This window comes from Lygodium microphyllum, chromosome 22, assembly GCF_053477565.2.
Source record: "Lygodium microphyllum isolate KBCC chromosome 22, Lygodium_microphyllum_v1.1.10, whole genome shotgun sequence".
In the NCBI taxonomy this organism is placed as follows: domain Eukaryota; kingdom Viridiplantae; phylum Streptophyta; class Polypodiopsida; order Schizaeales; family Lygodiaceae; genus Lygodium; species Lygodium microphyllum.
Window position 1 is genome coordinate 29,681,442 of NC_141156.1, and position 21,475 is coordinate 29,702,916.

General features: G+C 38.9%; 1 protein-coding gene across 1 annotated transcript; it reads left to right on the plus strand.

The window, feature by feature from the left end:
* Positions 1–13,679: 13,679 nt before the first annotated feature.
* On the plus strand, positions 13,680–15,827 carry LOC148016996 (uncharacterized). Its single transcript, XM_087663310.1, has 4 exons — positions 13,680–14,147; positions 14,764–14,844; positions 14,950–15,041; positions 15,133–15,827. Exons 1-4 carry the CDS (start codon positions 13,712–13,714, stop codon positions 15,379–15,381), a joined length of 858 nt encoding a protein of 285 aa, XP_087519436.1. The 5' UTR covers positions 13,680–13,711; the 3' UTR covers positions 15,382–15,827.
* Positions 15,828–21,475: the final 5,648 nt, after the last annotated feature.

The window sequence follows — 21,475 nt, forward strand, 5'->3', positions numbered from 1 at the left end:
TTAGATATAAAGAAAAGTGCATTGGAGCTGGCCACTGATGAGTGGTCACAGGTTATGGTGGACCCACGCGGTGGGTTAGAGAAAAGATAGTTCACACTTCCACCTATATGACCCGATTGGGCGCCTGTGACTAGAACTCACGCATATCAGGGTTAGACTCGCACACAGAAAGGATTGATGCCTTGAAGTGTGGGCTAGATCCACCAGAACAGACAGTTACAATCAACAAGATGGCATGATCATGAAATGCTTGTATAATGTGCATGTGTGGGCTGAAAGCTTGAAATGCACATTTCTTTGCATATGAAAGTCACATGAAGATTCGGATACCATTTTTGCGATGTACACGGAAAGAGCTTTCATATGACACCCATATTGGGGGGGTCCCTAAATTTTAGGAGATCCCTAAATTTTAGGAGGTCCCTAAAATTTAGGAGCCTCGAATTAGCCTAAAAATGCTAGTCCTAAAAAATAGGGATGTCATTCTAAAAATAGTAAGTTCTGTACTCTGACTGTGCTTACTAAATTTGGTTGTTTCTATTCTTGACAGTATTCAACCCAAAAAGGAAGGCCATAGAGAAGAGACAAGTGTCAAGACACTTGTCACACAAGTTTCCAAGTGTCCCACCACTTGTCACATCTCATGACATGTGGCTGGACACTTGTCTTGTGCTACTCCACTTTCCCCTTTTGTACTAGCTCTCCCCTCTCCTATAAATAAGAGCTCGTTTTTCTTCATTCATCATCATTTTTCTTTGTTGTAAACTCATGTACAGCACCCACAGATAGCCAGAAACTGGCCCCATCCATCCCCATCATCATCCCCCACTTCTCCATTATCAAATTCCTCCATATTCCCTCTTCTATCACTGCTGTTTTATAGGACAGCAAGCCTGTAAATCCATTACAGCACCTCCTTCTCGAGCTCTTTCTTCCATTTTAGCTACAAGAAGCAAGCCCTATCCATATACTGCTGATAAACGATGGAGAAAGGCTGAATTCCCCTTTTTCTTCTCTCATACTGTAAAGAAATCAGTTCTTATCATTGCATAATAGATAATGCATGTGTGTTTGTACATCTTTGCATGATCTTGTGAGAGTGAGAATTACTTCTTCTCACTCTCAGGTTGATTGTAACTGAGCTCTTCCCTAAGGGACTTGGGTTGAGCAGAAATACATTCCTTCGGGGGGGGTTGCCCATCTTCAACCCTCAATCTTGTCTCCATTACTTTTATATTTTCATGGCTGTAATTTTGTGAGTAATTTTCATTTTCAGCTTTAAGTGTTCATTCTCTTTTACATTAAGTCTCGAAAACAAGCGAATATCATAATTGTTAAGCATACTACGTTGTTCGGGGCGTTTACATCAAAGTGAAGTATTATCCATCTGCAAATATTATATTTGAGATTATGTCATACAAAACCCATTCACAAATATTTTAAGGTGAGTTTCAAAGACTATTACTATCCTTTGATTGATCTCTCATTATAGCCACGTTTTTAAATAAGCAAGCCCCAAAGTACCAAAGGATGATACATGTATGAGGAAGGTGCTTACTTATTAAGGAGGCTGTATCCATTCTCTTGGCATGCACTCGTCTCTATTTATTCTAGTTATGCAATTTGTGTTCTCTCAATTTTCAGTATATAATAATTGTTATATGGTGAAAGGCTATGACATATTGGGTGTGAGAGAATTGTAGAAGAAAACTTGAGTGAGTGTGTGAGTGATTGGATGCATGCATATTTATAATAGTGTTAAATGTGGGGTACAATGAATATGTGTAGATGTTTGTGAATTTGTATCTCTAATTCAAGAAATGCATAGGGTATTTTCTTATTCGAGAATCTCTGAATAGCATGTGGGTGCTCTAAAAGGGTCAATTGAAAATGTACTTGTGTGTGTCACGATGTCTGACACTCTAGGAATGTAATTCGGTTACACATAATACCTAATGTATCTCAACAAACTGAGTGAATGTTGAGAGTCCCTTTGGTAAGTAGATACTCAATTAGTGTGGAACAACTCTTCTTTATACTTCATTTTGATACAATGTCTATAGATTTAGTAGTCAACTCCCTAGGTAGTAGGTAGATAGGTGCAATCTAGAGTTTTACAACTAGGCAGCCATCAAACAAATCGGTGGCTATATAAAGTAAACCAAAATCAAATATGGAAGATTCCAATGGTGGACTTGTAGTCAAAAAAGATATAAATAACTCATCTTTTTGTAGCTCTTGTTGAGATATCGAGCTCCACTCGTGATATGCCAGGGTGACCGTTGTGCATTTATGTCACCGACTTGTCAGTTGCAGATGCGGTTGGTACACCGCCTATGAATAATAGCTAGATGACAGCTATCCTTATCTACTCTAGTTCGTGGCTCAGTTAGTATGCCACCTTAGTTATTTGAGTTTGGTTTGAGACCCATATATAGGGTTCTTCTATTTCTTTGTATGAGAGTTCTTTTTGGCTTACTCAACTAAGAAGAGGAAAACGGTTTTCAGCCTCCACCTCTGTGTGTATTCTCCCATTGTGCAAGCAAGAAAGCTACAAGTGAGTCTCCTTCCTTCTCTCCCACAATCTTGACATGGTAAACCAGTCCTATGGAGGAGGACGTGGTAACTCTAGAGGCAGGGGGAGCCAAAGAGGTCGTGGTGGATGGCAAAGAGGCCAAAATGCAAACAGCAATGTTGAATGCTACTACTATGGTAAAATGGGTCATATGGCTAAAGACTGCTATAAAAAGCAGAATGACATCATGAATGGGAAATTGCAACAAGGGAATTATGCATCTTCTAGTAGACAGGGTGATGACAGAAATGAGCATTTGTTTATGGTGCAGCACTTGAACAATTATGTGACAAGTGCAGAAGAAAGCAACGATGTGTGGTATGTTGACTCAGGTGCATCAAACCACATGACAGGTCATGCAGAATGGATGGAGGATGCAAGGAAAATGGAAAAGCCAGGATTTGTGGAGACTGGTGATGATACTGCACATCCTATTGTGCTGATTGGAAAATTTCCTTTGTCTATGCAGGATGGGAAAAAGAAATACATGTCCGATGTATTTCATGTCCCGAATATCACCAAGAATCTGGTTTCTGTTGGTCAAATGGTTGAGCAGGGCTTGCAGGTCAGATATAATCCTCATGGATGCTTTGTTGAGGATATGAAAAATAAAGGTCGCTTGATAGCAAAAGGAAAGAAGAAGGGCAGAATGTTTACGTTGGATGGAGACATGTCTGAATTGAGTGCAGCAATGTTTGCACATGGGACCGGTGTAGTTGCAGATATTGATATCTGGCATAAACGCATTGGTCATGTTAATGTACAGCGACTTAAATCAATGCAGGCCCAAAACATGGTTGCAGGATTGCCTAAATTCAAGGTTGCAGAAATGCATAAGGTATGTAAAGCATGTCAGTTTGGAAAACAGGCAAGGAAACCATTTCCTAGACATGTTCAAGAGAGTAAGAAGCCATTGGAATTAATCCACTCTGATGGAGGAGCATGCATAAGGTCAGATGGAGGGGGAGAGTACCTCTCAAATGAGTTTGCATAAGGTCAGATGGAGGGGGAGAGTACCTCTCAAATGAGTTTGCAAGGTTCTTGCAGGAGCATGGCATAAAGCAGCAATATTCATGCAGTCATACCCCACAACAAAATGGAATTGCAGAAAGGAAAAACAGACATATTGGAGAGGTATCTCGTGCCATGCTCAACGAAAAAGACTTGCCAGATTTTTATTGGGCTGAGGCAGTTGCTACAGCAGTCTACATAATGAACAGGACTCCCACTGCAGCAATACATGGCATGACTCCAGAGGAGAGGTATACTGGTAGGAAACCAGATATTTCTCATTTGAAAATTTTTGGTTGCATTGCCTATGTACATGTGCTAGATGAGTTGAGATCCAAGTTGGATCCAAAAGCTGAGAAGTGCATCTTTATTGGTTACTCTCTGCAGCAAAAAGGGTATAGATGCTATAACCCTTCTACTCGTAAGTTTACAGTGAGCAGAGATGTTGTTTTTGATGAGATGAGTAGCTGGTATAAACCAGTAAATGTGATTGATGATGTAGATGCACAAAATGGTAATGCTGCACAGAATTCACAGCAGCAGTCACAAAATATTAGTGGACCTGGAGCGTCCTCTAGCAGTGGTTCACTTTCTTCACCATGGACAGGCAGATTGAGATCAGGAGAATCTTCTCAAAGCAATGCAGATAGTGGTATGCAGGTATCACGAAAAGGAAAAGAGAAGGTTGATTAGCCCATGTTTGATGTGAATGCAGGTCACTCTTATGTGGATGGTGAATCCAGTGGCTCAGAACACAGCATTGATGATGAGTTGGGTATCCCCTCTATTGTTACACCTGGAGTAAGGAAGACCAGGGATGTTTTGAGAGCACCTGGAAGTGAGCCTACTTTGCGTAGGTCTACCAGAGCTAGGTATCCTGTGGATAGGCTGAAATATGATGGATTTACAGCCATCCACTATGCATATATGGTCAAAGTGATACAGGAACCAGAACCCACTTCTTTTGAGCAAGCCATGGGAAAAGAAAAATGGGAGAAAGCCATGGATGAAGAAATGGATGCCTTGGAAGAAAATGCTACATGGGAATTGGTATCTTTGCCTAAAGGTAAGAATGCAATTGGCTGTAAGTGGGTTTATAAGGTGAAGCACAATGCAGATGGTTCTGTGAACAGATACAAGGCAAGATTAGCAGTCAAGGGGTATGCACAAACATATGGCATTGACTATGAAGAAACATTCAGTCCGGTTGCAAGGATGGCAACCGTAAGAGCAGTCATTGCTATGGCTGCATCAAAGGGATGGTCTTTACATCAGATGGATGTAAAGAATGCCTTCTTGCATGGTGATTTTCAAGAAGAGGTCTATATGGAGCAGCCACCAGGTTATGTGCATGCTGTTCATCCTGAGTTTGTTTGTAGGTTGAAGAAAGCCTTGTATGGCTTGAAGCAAGCACCTAGAGCATGGTCTGACAAGATAGGACAGTATCTTGTCACTATTGGCTTTCAGATTTCCAAGGCAAATTTCTCACTTTATGTGAGAAAAACATAGAAAGGCATTATGCTACTTGTCATTTATGTTGATGATTTGATTATGACAAGTGACAGTGATGAAGATATCCTTCATGTGAAAATGCTATTGAAGCAGAAGTTTGAGATGAAGGATTTGGGAGAGCTGCGTTATTTCTTGGGCATTGAGGTGATTAGATCACCAAGTGGGATACAACTCTTGCAGAGGCAATATGGATTGGACATGCTGTCCAAATATGGGATGACAGGCTGTAAGCCTATTTCAGTTCCTTTGGAGCAGAATGTGAAGCTGAGCGCAAATGCAGGTGAGCTTCTGGAAGACCCTACTATGTACAGACACATAGTAGGAAGCTTGATTTATATGACTATTACCAGGCCAGATTTGAGCTATGCTGTTGGATTGGTAAGTCAGTTTATGCAGGCTCCAAGGAAACCGCATTTGGATGCGGCTAGACGCATACTCAGGTATGTGAAGTCCACATTGCAGTATGGACTATTTTATGAGACTGGGGTTCAGATACAGCTACATGGATACACTGATGCTGATTGGGCTGGTAGTATTTCTGATAGACGATCTACCAGTGGATATGTGTTCTCTTTTGGGAGTGCCGCAGTCTCTTGGAGCAGCAAGAAACAGCCTACAGTTGCCTTGTCGAGCACAGAGGCCGAGTACAGGGGTGCAGCAATGGCTGCATGTGAGGTAGCTTGGTTGCATAAGCTACTTTATGATATGCATCAGCCTCCTACAGATGGGCCAGTTGTCATTTATTGTGACAACATGAGTAGTATACACTTGGCAAATAACCCAGTCTATCACGCTAGAACAAAGCACATTGAGGTGCATTATCACTATGTGCAGGAGAGGGTTTTACTAGGTCTTATTGATCTAGTTTATGTCAGCACAGAGGATCAGGTAGCTGACATATTTACGAAGGCATTTGGCGCAGAGAAGCTGCGCAAGTTCAGAGACCTGCTTGGTGTGCAGGAATTGGGATTGAGCTCGAGGGGGAGTGTTGAGATATCGAGCTTCACTCGTGATATGCTAGGGTGACCGTTGTGCATTTATGTCACCGACTTGTCAGTGCAGATGCGGTTGGTACACCGCCCATGAATAATAGCTAGATGACAGCTATCCTTATCTACTCTAGTTCGTGGCTCAGTTAGTATGCCACCTTAGTTATTTGAGTTTGGTTTGAGACCCATATATAGGGTTCTTCTATTTCTTTGTATGAGAGTTCTTTTTGGCTTACTCAACTAAGAAGAGGAAAACTGTTTTCAGCCTCCACCTCTGTGTGTATTCTCCCATTGTGCAAGCAAGAAAGCTACAAGTGAGTCTCCTTCCTTCTCTCCCACAATCTTGACAGCTCTAAGGGCTAATGGTCAAATTTGAAAGGTATTAGGTCTTTGTAAAACTACATCCAACAAATTTAGTGACCAAAATTTTAGTCATTAACTAAGGGAGACTTTTTACCATCCAAGCAAACGTGTTGTGTATCATCAAGAGTGCATCCATAAGTCAAATGCATGACCTTGGGCATTTATTTTCACATCATGTATCCATCTTAACATCATGTTTGATGTTTAGTTAACCAAAAGCAATGTTTACACCTTAATGAAGAGATTATGTGAGCTTGCATATGTTAAAATGAGGTGTCATTTGAAGTGAATTTGACTTGTGGGTTTATTGGGTCAAGATTATGAAAGTACTCCTATATGCACTATAGGCAATTCCTAGAATGTGATGCTACATGTCCTACTATCATCCACTAATTCATTCCTAAGGATAACCATGATACCACTTGTTGTGCAATTCCCCTTAGCCACCCATTGATCACATCCCTATAAGAAACTTAAACGTAAGAAAAATTCATGATCAATGGAGGAGACTATTATTTCATGTGCAAAATCAAATATTTTTACTGTTCTAAAGAGATTGAAGGTTGCAATGGTAAGAGATGATGCTTGTCTAAAGAAAGGAGGCACGAAGAAAAGAGGTTGGTGATGGACGAATTTGTAGACTTGCTAGATTTCTAAATGCTCTCCCAAGTTGAAATTTCTCAAGCATACAAATCATCCATAAAGCATTAAATCAGAGGGATTTGAGGCTCTCCTAGATTTAAAGCAAAAGAGGAAGTATCCTTTCATTCACATTATATTATTTTCATGGTGATTAGGTGAGAAACCAGATGTCTACCAAAGGGCCTAGAAGTGGACTAGGATATGGAGTCATTTTGGTCATATGCATAGAGTCACCAATTGGCCCATAATGTCTACACATATGTACGACCTATACATATGAGATGTTGACTATTGTAACTTATGAGTTTAAGATTGAGGATAGACTGTACATGTTGAGTTTTTGAAAATTCTCAAGAAAATTATTGTGAAACATGGGTTTCCAAAACTTGAGTTCAAAGATTTTATTGCGAATGAGGCATCTGCAAATTGGTGTGCTATTCATATTTTGTACCATAAGGCTACAAAATAAGAGATCTTACATAAAGAAAGCAGTTGTGTATTTAACTAGGAATAAAGCATGGTTTGTCATACTTGCAAATGTATACATCCCTCCTCCCAATGAGAGGAGCACAAGATCTTGTGCAAGAAATGGAGAAATGCACCAATAAAGAGTGTATCAGATATTTGGATAAATGAGACAAGAAAGCTTTGGCTAGCGTGCCATGCAATGCAAGGTGAGTTTCTAGCTTTAGAAATACACTTGGCATGGTGGAATACTTGAGCTAGCCATTGAGATCCTAGCTTATTTCACCAAAGACAAATGGTATTTGTGCACCCCCTTTATAATTTGTTCGAGGTAGAGCATGCAAGCATGAGAACAAATGTGGCTTGAATCAACTTACTTTCTTTGAGACAAGCAAGATGAATACAAGAGATTCTACAGCCATAGTTTGAGTTTATCATCAAGTTTGTGTCTAGCAATGAATTGTTTGATCTGAGTAATGCTCCAATGGAAGAAATGGGTGTGAACTTATAAGCTATGCAACATGTTAATGTACATTAGAAGAGTGTTTGTAAAGGACCTTCTAAATGAAGCCCTTGAGGAAGGAATCCCTCAACCTAAGTTTGTGACTATCATTCAAACCAAGCTCATGCAAATTTCATTCTTGAGGAGAATTGCCGTGAGCTTGAGTTTATGACTATCACTATAAATAAGTGCCATGGCATGGTTCATCGCACACATATGTGATTGCGCTACATTCATTAAAACCAATGTCATTTTGGGAGAAATGAAGATACCCTCGGGCAATAATAAAGTGCTATATATGATTTTGCCAATACATCAAAGTTCTTGATTGTAGATGAGAGCCAAATGATTGCAACAATAAGATTGGCCTTAGGGTGTGGCCAATGGCTAAGGAAACACACTTACAACCAGAGAAGTGTAGACACTCTAGAATAATAGATTTGTACTCCTCAATGTTTCACAATATGTAGCTGTAGTCTATAAGCCAAGTAATAGCAATCACAACAAATGTCATAAATTAGTTTTGACCAAAGTTGAGGGATGGCAAAGTGTAAATCCAAGCTAACAAAGGACTTCTATCATAGTATCAAAATGGGAGTTGCATTGGATGATATTGTTATTTGTGAGGTTATTATTCTTTGCAATGAATCCCACACATTCCATATTTATACAATGGTCCATGGGTAAAGGGATAAAGTGTTCTATTACAATGGCAAAAATCTTAAGTACAACTACAAATATTTTAGAAGAGGGATAGCGAATGCATAGCGTATTACACATTTATACATGTTTTATGGTTGGATCCATGAGTGCATGAATTTATGCATCAAGTAGCACTCACAAAGGTTGAGCTATTTCAAGCCCTCAATGGTCATAGATGGAATGTGCTTGTTGGTTGCAATGCATGGACCTCCAATACCATCACATTTTTTGTTATGAATTGAGTAAGCCTTAATGGAATTGGGATGAATGGCCTCTACTTGAAAGGTGGGAAGCCATTTCATAGTGTGTGCAACAAAATCATGCCCATTTGCACAAACGTATCAAGTCCACCCATAATGCATGTGTTTATTTATAGATTACAATTACATTTTTGTGCCATTGCAATGTGATCAATGAACACATACACTTTAGAAATTGATGATTGACTAGATCCACCCATGGCCCATTGAAGTATAGCTTGATTATGATTGGGATTGAATTTGCTCATATATTTTTTCTCTTGAAAAATATTTCTCAAAAATAGGGAGGTCAAATTGCATTATACAATAGTTGTTGTGTAATGCAAAGAGGTGGAGTTGGAGCAACTTATGCACTAGAATCACATCACATCTTTCAAATGCTCATTTTAGGATTAAGAAAAAGCCCACTATGTGAGAGTTTTGGAGGATTGCTAGCAACACTTCATGAGCTAAGATTACAAGGAGGTAGGATTCTAGGTTTGTCATTAAATGATCCCAAACATAAGACTATATGTTTGGCACACATATGCTCACTTTCTCTATCATGCACTTGATTAAATACCCTCTCTTAACCCACGTTACCCCCTTAAGTCCATCAAAAAGAAAAAAGAAGATTTAGACATTTAGTAAAACAATAAAACAAAGAAGAAATGAGTACACCTTATGCATGAAATCCTAAATTTAGTTTGAATTTCTTAGAATGCATCTCTCACCACATTATATATTTTACAATTGATAAGGTGATCACTGGATAGAGCCAAAATGCAAGATATAAATAGACACACAAGTGTTTAGGATTCAATATCAAACAATACAAAAGACTAATCAAGCTATCCATTAGGACATTGTAAAAGTCCAAAACACTTTCAACGACTAACAACCCTCATATCTCATGTTAAATAGGACATCTACATGTGTGATGCTCATATGTCTCCATCCTTGAATGGCATCCTTGGCAAATCTTGTCCAACATTCCTCTCTAGAGTATGTACAAGTCAACTTGAAGCTGGTATGAGAAGGTCTATATTTGGCTTGTGGCACACCACATCTCAAATGACTGTATCCTAGCATGATCATGAAGCCATCTTCAAAAAGCTAAGAAAAGTGGTCTATTTAGAAGGCCATCTGCATGCCTAGTGGTGCATATATGGTATTCCACTCTTGATGTCTATCTACCTAATGTCCATCTTAATCACATGGTTTAGCTTAGTGGTATTAAGCCAAATATTGGCTACATCTAAATCGTATGGGAAGGTTGGTGGTAGGGCATCAATTTGGAGGACATGTTCCCTTAGTTGTGCATTACTCTATGCAAATCAACATATTACATCTCCTCCTATTGTAAGCTATTGTGAGGAGTGTATTTCTAGCTAGGGATACATGTTGGAGTTAGCTCTTGTAGTCTATGAATGTACATGATTATCTAAAAGAGGGCCTTAACCACCATGGAGGTAATAGCTAGCTCTATTAGTAGAATCTCATGTGGTATAAATAGTTTGCTATGTATTGTACTAGAAATCATCAACACCGTTATTCTCTCCATCTTTTGACATCCACTATTGATAGTAAGGCCTCAAAAAGTGGCTACATACATGACAGTTGGATGAGTAAGAATCAAAGACCCATATCTTTGTGTATGGTTCTTGGAAATTTATAGACACACTACCTCTGTAGGAATTACAAGTTTGCAAAATCTTAGGTGAGCCTAGCATTGGAAACTCTTGCCATGGAGAATTTGGACCCAAGAAGGTGATCTCAATGTGAACATAGAATGATATCACATCTATATTGCTCTATTAGATTAAATGTGGTGTTAAAATGGCAATCCAATTGGTTGAGGTATTAGCAATCATGATTTTGGTATTCCATTGGTTCTCCTTGAGATCCCTCTCTTTGAAGGAATCATTTATGCCATCAAGATGATGTTGTGGTCTCTCAATAGAATAAAATATTAGCACAATGTCACCCACATTTAGTAGGATCAAAATTAAGAGTCCTACCAATGGTGATCTCACTCCTCCAATCATGTTAATAAAAGCAGTCGCCTTACCAATGTATAATCAGATTGTGGGCAAGAGGCCACAGCCATGCTCCACACTAATCATGCTCTAAACAATGTCAAATATTCCAATTGTCACTTTTTCCTACTTGACAATTGCTCATGTAATGTGAATATCCCCATACCATCCTTAGGATAATCCTAGAATGTAAAGTTTGCATAAGAGTTTGGTCCATGATGTTGTGCCAAATGCCTTGAAAAATCTACAAAGCATTAATACATCCTTTTTCTATTTGCTTGGCCCTACTCAATGATGACATATAGAGTAAAGATATGTTCAAGCATGGTATATCCATGTCTAAAGCTATCTTGCTTAACTAATTTGTGCTCATGTTTCTCACCCCATTCAACTCATACTCAAGGAAAGAACCCAAAACCTTGACCAATAAGTCACCAAGCATGATCATTTGATAGTTTATCAGCTCTATTGGACCTCTTGCTTTGTGAGCAAGTACAATAGTATTGGTTGCCAAACTAGATGCAATCCCTTGCACAAGGCTCTATTGATCAGGTGTATTAGAAGAAGATCCCCTTCGTGTGAGAGGTGATCATAGACTAGTCTATCACGATATTGGATCTTACCATTTCATAAATGATCAATAGCTCTCCTTATCATGCTATTAAGAAAGAACGGTAAATTGATGAAGTTGTAAGCGATGTGCTTCGATGTCTTATGTTGTTATTAACCAAACTCTAAGTGTTAACACTTGGTGACCATGATCAACTTGAAAGCGGATCATGAAGTGTCGATGAAGTATAATGTAGCCTAAAGTTTATTCTATCATGATTGGTCGTTTATATAGAGCAATGGTCTCATGATGAGATCTCAATCTCATTCTAATGTTTCACATCCTCTTGATCTAGATTTCCCTCTCATCAATTATATTAACTTTCTTTACCTCCTCATTTATACCACTAGTAGATTTTTTATGTTGTCATTGCCAATCTTTCCACTTTGATTGTGAAAGGATACAAAGAATAATGAACTAGGAGAATCCTCCAAAGCACTTGCACCATGTCACCATCATGGAAATGATGTCTACTTTTATCCTTCTTACCAAAAAAAAAAAAGGAACCACCTATATTTGAATCTCATGATCATCATGAATAGAATTGAAAGATTTCCAATAAATTAATGAAAGAATAATGTGCAAAAACTAAAGTTGCAAAAGTTAAACTAGCAACTAGCTTTGTATCATCAAGAAATCTTTGGAATGGATTTTTCAACCATAAACTAGCAAAGACACATTAGGAAGAGACTAAAAAGGGGAAAGTAGGATAATGAATAGGTATAGGAGTTGACTCAAGTGTTCCATAAGAATGCGATCACTTCCAATGAGATGGCAATAGGTCCTACCAAATTATTAGAGGACAAAAAGAGAAGGCTAGAATTCCAATATTTGGCCCTAGGAAATCAAAGTGGAAATAGAGCTAATAAATGGAACAATCCATTGGGAAGGTTAGTTGACAAGGTTGAACAACAATTACCAGAATAAGAACAATCGATGCATACATGAGAGGATTAAAGGTTACACATATATTCACCCTACAACATCTATAGGTGGTAGTTGACAGTTTCTCTATTTACCCTACGACAAGGTCATGAAAGTGTTATATAGCAACAAAGCCAAGTTTTACCTCATTGCACTCGAACCAATGGTTGGTATGGCTATAGTTTTTCCTACCATTTGTCAAACTCTGGCTTATTTTATGTTGGTTGGGTTTGAAAATGGTCTCTCCACATCGTGCTTATGTGTTGGGTGAGACAATTGCCATGTTAGACAAACCTACAGCAATTATATCAAAAGCGACTTCAAGTCCTTGTTCTACTACCTAAGCTGTTGTACCCATTTCTTGACTTTTTCTATTATCTCTAACTGTCATTCCACATTGGGATATTCCTTTTTTTTTTGAGCTGCACCCTTTTGTCCTCCTTTGTCGTTTGGGGAGCCATGGTGGCACCCTCTACACTAGATGTAATGAGGTAAATCGCTCGTGTTGCAATGTTAGCTTAGACATGGCTCTCTTTCTCCTTTTCTTAACGTTCTTTTATCCTATTATAAATCCATTAGCAATGGAGGATCTAGGGATGCTTATATTGGTCTTCATCATTTATCATCGCTACTCCAAAGAGAGTGAGAGGTACAGAGAGGACTATGGCATTGATTGTGCTAGCCTTTCACTTGGGGTAGTTAAGATACATGTGAGTTATGCCACCCTCAAGGCATCATTGATCCACTTGATTGTCCTTATGTGGTTCTCCTTTCTATGGGCACCTCAAAAACACATGTTAAAGAAATTGTGTGTGTGTGTGTGTGTGTGTGTGTGTGACACCTTCTCCAAATCCTCCACACATGTGTAGGTTGCTCATGAATAGGCAAGCTAGGGGACTGAGGGAAGGCAGGTGAGCGAGAGAGGGAGGCAGCGAGAGCCACACTCCCCTTGCATGCAAGGTTTACAAAAAATCGAGGTTTAGTGTCAAAAATTTTATTTCAGCAAAAGGATGTTCTATTAATTTCAAAATCTAAGTCCACCGGAGTTAGAATGTGTAAAGAAAGTTGAAAGTATTTGTATTGGTATATAAGTACGAGAGGCAAATAGCAATTGATCCATCTACCAGAGAGAGGAGACATGAATATCTTCCATCAGGAGCGAGTTCTTTCTATTCCTCACCATTTCTGCACTCTCTCCTTGCGCTCTCCTTCCCCAAGTCTCCCTGTCCGCAGATGGAGCCGGCATCAGCAGGCACCTCTCCCCCCTTTCTTCTTGTCTGCAGCAGCCTCCAAAGGCTTCGGAGAGCTCCTGACGCAGAAGGACGAGGACAATGAGGCCGGCACCTCTCGTGCCACTGCGACTTCTCTCGCACCTCGGAAAGGTTTCGGCGAACCGACAGCAGCAAGAAAGCCGCAAAAGAGCCAGAAATTATCACCAGCTGAAGACGGTGACGGGAAGCAGAGCAGCGTTGCTTGCCCCTGCGGTGGCGGGGACTTGAGGCTTTCCTACACCGATTGCTGCTTTCCTTTCCATGATGGAAAAGCCGTGGAACCCGATGGCGTTTCTGTTCTTAGTAAGTATGTTAACGGCTTCCATTCTGTCTCATAATCGATCCTCCATAATGCAGGAATGCAAGCTACAGTTTCAGCAATATGAACGTTTTCCTTAAAATCGTATTGTCTTCCGAGTAAGTCTGTTAATGGCTTCTATTCTGTCTGTTATTTGATCCTGCATTATTCACGAATGACAGCCAGAGGTTTTACATATTTTTCCATTGTGCAATTGGACCATGTTACACTATTTTTCTTCTTGTAAGTATGCCAACACCGTCTGTTCTGTATTTTGTTTGATTCTGCATTTTGCACTAATGTAAGGCACGGCCTGTGCACATGTCAAGATGCAAATACTAGTCTGCTCTGAGTAAGCGTGCCAGTGTCTTCTGTTCCTCCCCTTATTTTGATCCTGCATTATGCACTAAGCAGAGCCACAAAGCTCTGTAACATGGTGCCTAGTTTTTCACCTGTGGCTGTGCAGTGAAAAGTCTTTTCTGTTCTGTCTGTCCTTCACCTGATCCTGCATTATGCCCAAATTTTTGCATATGTATGGTCATGCAGCAATCTTGATAATGGTCATTGTATCTTATACCTCCAACAATCAAGCTCACTGAGCTGTGCTGTTTTGATTGGCAGAGGCACGGTTCAGTGCCTACACGCGGGGACTTATTGGATATGTTGTGAAGACAACACATCCTGAGAATCCAGATTGGGGAGGTAAGATTGATTTCAAGGTTCTTAACATTCTCAACTTCAGCCATGCTGCGCCTGATGTCAGTAGCCCTTGCATTCAAAGAGAATTCTGAGTATGGTATTTTGCAGACGACTTGGCTGCAGCTGTACAGGCTACTTGTGAAAGGCTGAACTTTTACAAGCTTGACATTACAAATCATGAGATTGTTAGTGACCATGAAGTAAGTTGAGGATATATTGTCATGCTACCTGCTGATGGCAGGTATTTTTGGAAGATCCTCCACTTATCAAGTTTTCATGAGTTTTGTGCAGTCTTATGTTACTTTCCGAGTTATTTATGGTACCAAGAAAGGACCAGTGGGCGACAGAAAAATGCTAGAGGAGAAAAGCCACTTTGTTCGACAAGATGGTGTGTGGTTTTTCAAGAATGGGGAAGCCCTAAATCAAGCCTCACAAGCAGAGTGGATGTTGTCTGCCTCACAGGGTGAAACTGAACCTGCTAGTCTGAAAAGGCCAACAAAACCGAGACTCCAACAGAAGCTCCGGCCCAGAAAGATTTGATGGATGTCATTAGAAGAATGATTTTGTGTGTCTTCTGAGGTTGTGCTTCATCACCAACCCAGCTTTATTAGCACACATGGAGTCTTGGAATTTTTCACGGGCCATGTTTGCATGCATTTCTGCGAACAGTTTCCTTCATTGGGAATTTTTCACGGGCCATGTTTGCATGCATTTCCAGACAGTTTCCTTCATTGGGTTTACCTGACCAATGGCCCTCGCATACAATTTCTCCAACAATGAAATCATGAGAAATGTGGGGGGTAGGATTGAATTTAAGTAAATGCTGGGAGCTTATGCCTGACATGGATTTTATGTATACCAACCGACCGACCATCTATTACCATCTTGCATCGAAGTGAGAATGTACAATATGCATACAGCAAGCATCACGTCATCTTTGCAATGAATTGCCTTGTTGCCAGGAATGCAGACATGGAAGTTCTTTATTTGTGTTTGGCTTGTTGCCTTGATGCCCGCATGAAAGCTACCTATCTGTTAGTGCTAATGGCCACCGATTTATCCTATTGTTTCTTGAGTTGTTCCCTTATCCTAGTTCAAGCAAGTTGTTTGATTGTACTTGACCAATCACAGTTTCTAACATTTGTTTAAGTATGTTTGACTGCCTTATGTTGAAACATACGTGGCCTTCGATTTTGTAGGCACCATTCAATAGATATAGTAATACATGTCCACTGTGTAGCAGCAATGCAGCTCTGATGAACAATTCCATGTTAGCAAGTATAGGGTCAACATAAAGACTAAAGGGCAGATAAACGACCTGGAAAAAGTCTAATCCGTAGCTGAGCGTACGAGTATGACAAAGGCTCTGCTTTCGATCTAATTATCATTTGAGTGTTACATTTTATGAGTACAAAGGAATTCATATCAACAAATCGGATGCAAGGGATTTAAAGTAATGAATGGTCTGACGTATATACTAGGAGCCACCATTCCAGGATCTTGAATGGAATATGACTTCTCCAGGGTAGCGTTTGTGTATTCCTTTATGATGAAAATGAATTAACCATTGATTCCATTGCACCTGTTTCTCTGCTTGTACGATGGTAAAAAACCAAAGTTCTATGGAGACTTGATAAAAGCTAGGTGGTGTGCTAAGAACTTAAGAAATCATAGATACAATTTATGTGATCATTGCAATGAGCAAGAGTATTTAACGTCAATCTAGGAATTTCAAGTAGTACACAAGTGATACACAAGGAAACATTATTTGCTCATTTCACATGATAACAAAAGTTGGCAAATTAAACTTCACTCGAGTGAAGTGTGAAGTGTGAAGTTGCTATATGGCCTTGTTTTATTTAAACGGAGGTAGGCAAAACAATAAAAATAAAACAAGGTTGTGTGAAGTGTATATGGCCATTGGCTTGTAACATACCAAAGGAGCCCTTGTAGATGTGTGTGTGTGTGTGTGGAGGTGACAAATTGGCCTAAATGAAATTTGTATGTAGCTTCATGTTTAAAATTTTGTGGGAAAACTAAGAAACTAGCCCATCCTTACCTAACATGCTCATGATTAGTAATATACCACTAACACTATCTAGTGGGTTACATTAGACATAATATTATCATTTGTAAAGGGTTGTCTATTATGCTACAACAGCCTTTGTAATCTCTCTTGTGATCTATATTTGATACAAAACCTAGTGGTCTATATCTATGTAGTTTATGTAACTATGTTGTCATTCCACTCTCTAGCATAATTTTGTCCTCCCTAGTCATCCACATTGTTTTGCCTACCTCCGTTTAAATAATAGAGATAAGATTATAGTCTTTTCTTGCCAATAGTAAGCCTCATGGTATGGAGCACATACACTCAGTATTAGTCGTTCGCTAAACTTGTTATCCTTGTGTACACAAAATAAAAATTTGAAAGAGCAAGATGTAGGGTTCAATAGTCTCGTTTTTCATTCCTTATTCTCCTTATGCTCCTTTTTCTCTTAAACACAATAGAGAGACAAAAGAGGATATGTATCTCTTGTTGCCTTTTCTCTAAATGTATATTTACACTAGCTTCTCTTTATTCCATGCTTATATCAATAATATGAATCTAATATAAACAAATGAACATTTCTTGTCAAGCACATAATAACCTTGCACATGATGAAACTCCTGAAGTGCTTCTTATGAAAGTCAAATGCCTCGGCAAAGATATCCGTGACTTGGTCGTTGGTTTTAATGAAGTAAATATAGAGCTTAAATGTTCTTCATCCTTGCATGGTAGACTCAATTCTTGGCCGACATAATGCCATTGATGTTGTTGCGTTAGATTATCACACTCCCATCAATGTCAATCCCCAAATTATATAGTAGCAGCCTCAACCATGTCTACTCACATGTTATTGCTATCCCATGATATTCTACCTTCTTACTACTTCAACTTATCATGGTTGTACCCAAAGAGAAGGCATAATTGCTTATAAAACTTCTATGCATAATAATAGCCTAGTCTACATCTATGTATTAAAATAACATGAATGTAGTTCCTTTTTATATTGAAGATCAATTCGAATAGTGGCTTTCACATTACACAATGTTTCTAGCTACATCCACATGAATTTTGCATAAATTTTGCATGAGTTAACTTATCATCCCAATTGCATTACTTAAGTTGGTTTGCTAGTGAATGTTAAGTAAATTAGACTTCCACATCCTCAACGTAGTGGCTATTATCCATGAACTTGATGTTTTGATCCAATGGTATATCAATTGGTTTACAAGATATGATACCATCCTTCTTCAACATCTCTAGTGCATACAACCTTTGAGACATGCATATACTATTACGAGAACCAATCACTTCAACACCCAAAAATTACTTTAGCTGTCCCAAATATCTAATATCAAATTCAAACCATATTTTTTATCGCTCTCTCTTTGTCAATGCTTCGTGTTATGATAGTTCATCCACCTAGATCACTATCACGATCATTCCTTTCTCTATGTGCTTAACATAAATTGAATAATCAACCTTATTTTGTATGAATCCCATGCTCATCAAGAACTTGCTAATCTTCTCACACCATGCATGCATGCTTGTTGTGTACTTCAATCCATACAAGGGCACCTTGAACCTGCACACATGATGTGGATATATCAAGTTATTCCATGTATACCTCTTGTATTTGAATTTCCATTCAAAAAAGCATTCTTTGCATCCATCTTTCATATTTTCTATCTATAGAGAACTACCAATGGAATCATTATTCTAAGAGTACTCATTTTAGCCACCAAATTGAATCCTTCATCATAATCCAACTATGAGTTTGCTCTTATTTCTTAGCAACTGATTTGGCTTTGCTCTTATCAACTTTGCATTTTACCTTTATATATCCACTTGTAACCAAATGTCTTCTTTCCATGTGGTAGGTCCACTAAATCCCGAGTGTGATTCCTTACAAGTGCATCCATCTCTATGTTTGTAGCTTCTTTCCTATCTTTGTTTCCAACTGCCTCTTAAAAGCAATTAGACTTATCATATTGCATATGAGACACAGTGCATATGCATTGCTTGTTAATAGGATCTCTAATCATTTTTTACTTTTTCAATTGTGATGGACTAGTTGGTTGCTCAACCACTCTTTCATGTAGTGGCATAGACTCTGCACTTTCCTACATATCTTAACATTGGCATGCCATATTCATCATCCATTGACTCATTTTTGAACTATCTCCCACAAATTTCTGGCCCTTAGCAATCTCAACCCTCTTCTACTCATCCCTTAGGTTTCCTTACCATGGATTAACACTACCACCACAATTTGCTTCATCATGAGGTCTTGACATGTCTTCAACATCTAGAACATGTGACATTTCAATTTATTGTGTTTTATCATCCACATATTCATCATTGCCTTTATATGCATCAACATAACCAACACTCTTTATAGTATACCATGACTTATGTTCACCAAGCTTTACATCCTTGCTTATATATTAGCAAGTTTGTCTTATACATGATCTTCAGTAGGAAGTCACTCTATCTCAATATAAGTAATTTTATGTAATGTCATTACAAGGAGGTACACATTCATTCGTTCACACCTTTTCTTGTATGTCAAACCATTCAACATTACGTGTCCATGTGGTTTGGAGCTTTTGAATCAAATACCAATCATCATGGAATGTCATGCTCCCAAGTAGAAAGAAGATAAACCATCTCTTTGTGAATAACGAGCACTATTAAAACCACCTACATAATAACTATATAAATTCCTTACTCTTCCTCTATCTATACGTCCTTGCTTTGTCATACAGTCCACAATAATGGCATGCACCATCTCTCCACGAATAAGTACCACCTCTGAGCCCACAAGATTGTGCTCGTCCTAGGCCTTTAAGCATATAGTCTCCACAACCTGTACCGCCACATTCATGATCATATAAGTCTACCATGTGTGTGAACCTCTACCTCTAAGGGTATTCCTATAGTCACATCAATGATAGAAGACTATGTTACTATGAGTATTTTGACAAAGCTTTATCTTCTTTTTCATGCAAAAGGCGATTAGCTCCTCGAAGTTGGGCATGGAACCCCCAAGAACTCAAATAGAAGTTATCCAAGGACTTGTATTGTGGTCCTAAACCATTTAGGGTAACCAATTAAAAATCATCAATAAGATGCATTAATGGATGCCAAGTCTTCTACTATTTGCTTAATCTCAACCACATATTCATTGATGCTTCTATTGTCTCCAAGCTCCATGCAAATGCCTCTTTAAGTTGTATCAACCTTATTTCAATGCTACATGTACCATACATCTTTTTAATGTTGTCCTAAACTTCTTTATGTGTGCTAGCTTCTTTTGATACATATGGACATCCAATGCAATACTTTCCTTATCCTTCCAATCCAATCCTTGTTTATCTTATTTTGCTCTTCAATAGGATTAACTTGTCTTTTGGACATAAACCTTGACCTATAATAAGGTCCCATAGACCTTTACCCATCAAAGCAATTCTCCATCTTGGAAAGCTATAGGTTGTAATTATATGTAGTCAATCTGTTCTGTCATATGAGCCCGACAATAGCCAGGATGACCTATGCTGAAGGATCCAAAACCCATGCTCGAATATGGCCGAATCCATGCCCAAAACATATAATTTTCGCCACCAAAGATCTCCAACACTCCTAAAACCTGCTGAATATCTAATGTCGAAATTCAGTTGCCAACTTGCAGCAGCAAAAATGGCCTCAAGACGATGTATATAACTCCACTTTCTTGGCATCAAAAATATCAGGCTCGTGCGATGTGATTTTGGAACTTCGGATCTCCTTTCTACTCACCATGGCCAACTTCAGAAAGAATCTTCAATTCTTCTTTTCCTCTCTGCTCTATACAGTGAAGCAGGGCCTGTGCTTCTTGTTCAACTAAGCCTTTTGACACGCATTCAATCCGGCAACGGCTTCTGACCACCAAGTCGACGCAATAACCCAACACTCTGTTCAAGCCACACAATAGTTCAATATATCTATCCAACTTGATATTTCTCAAATTGCCTTCATATTGAGCCTGGATAGCTCGCTCAATCTGCTAACCTGTCTGACATACATTGGAAAGACTAATGTCATATTTGTACACTCATAAACAATCTTGGACAGCTTTCATTCCATTTCACTGTCAATCTGAAAGACTGAGAAAAGAAAAGTAAAGATTGAGATGGGCAAGATGGAGGGCTCAATAGTCTTCTTCTACTTCATTTTTCATTGCATTCCCATTCTCCTCTCTCTTGCATACAATAGAGATGCAAAAGACAATAACTATCTCCTGTTGACTTACCTTAAAAAGTACATTCACGTTACCTTGTCTTTATTCTACTAGTAATAGTAGTCTAATACATATACATCAAGTCATGCTTTTCCTTAGAAAAGTACACACATTACCTTGTCTCTATTCTTATTCCATACTCGTACTAGTAATAGTAGTCTAATACATATACATCGATACGTGTAGGGGAGTAAACCTAGCTTTGAAGTGTGCATCTATATAAGATCATATCTCGGTACCTCGTTTTTCTCCTCATATTGGGTGTCCTCATCCCACACGAAGGGTGGTATTCTATCTCTGGCCTAGTT

Bases quoted from the DNA above. Each gene is read 5' to 3' on its own strand.
- LOC148016996 (XM_087663310.1), top strand. From the start codon at position 13,712: ATGAATATCTTCCATCAGGAGCGAGTTCTTTCTATTCCTCACCATTTC. The intron at 14,148-14,763 runs GTAAGTATGTTA...TTTGATTGGCAG, and splicing joins CGATGGCGTTTCTGTTCTTA to AGGCACGGTTCAGTGCCTAC. The intron at 14,845-14,949 runs GTAAGATTGATT...GGTATTTTGCAG, and splicing joins TGAGAATCCAGATTGGGGAG to ACGACTTGGCTGCAGCTGTA.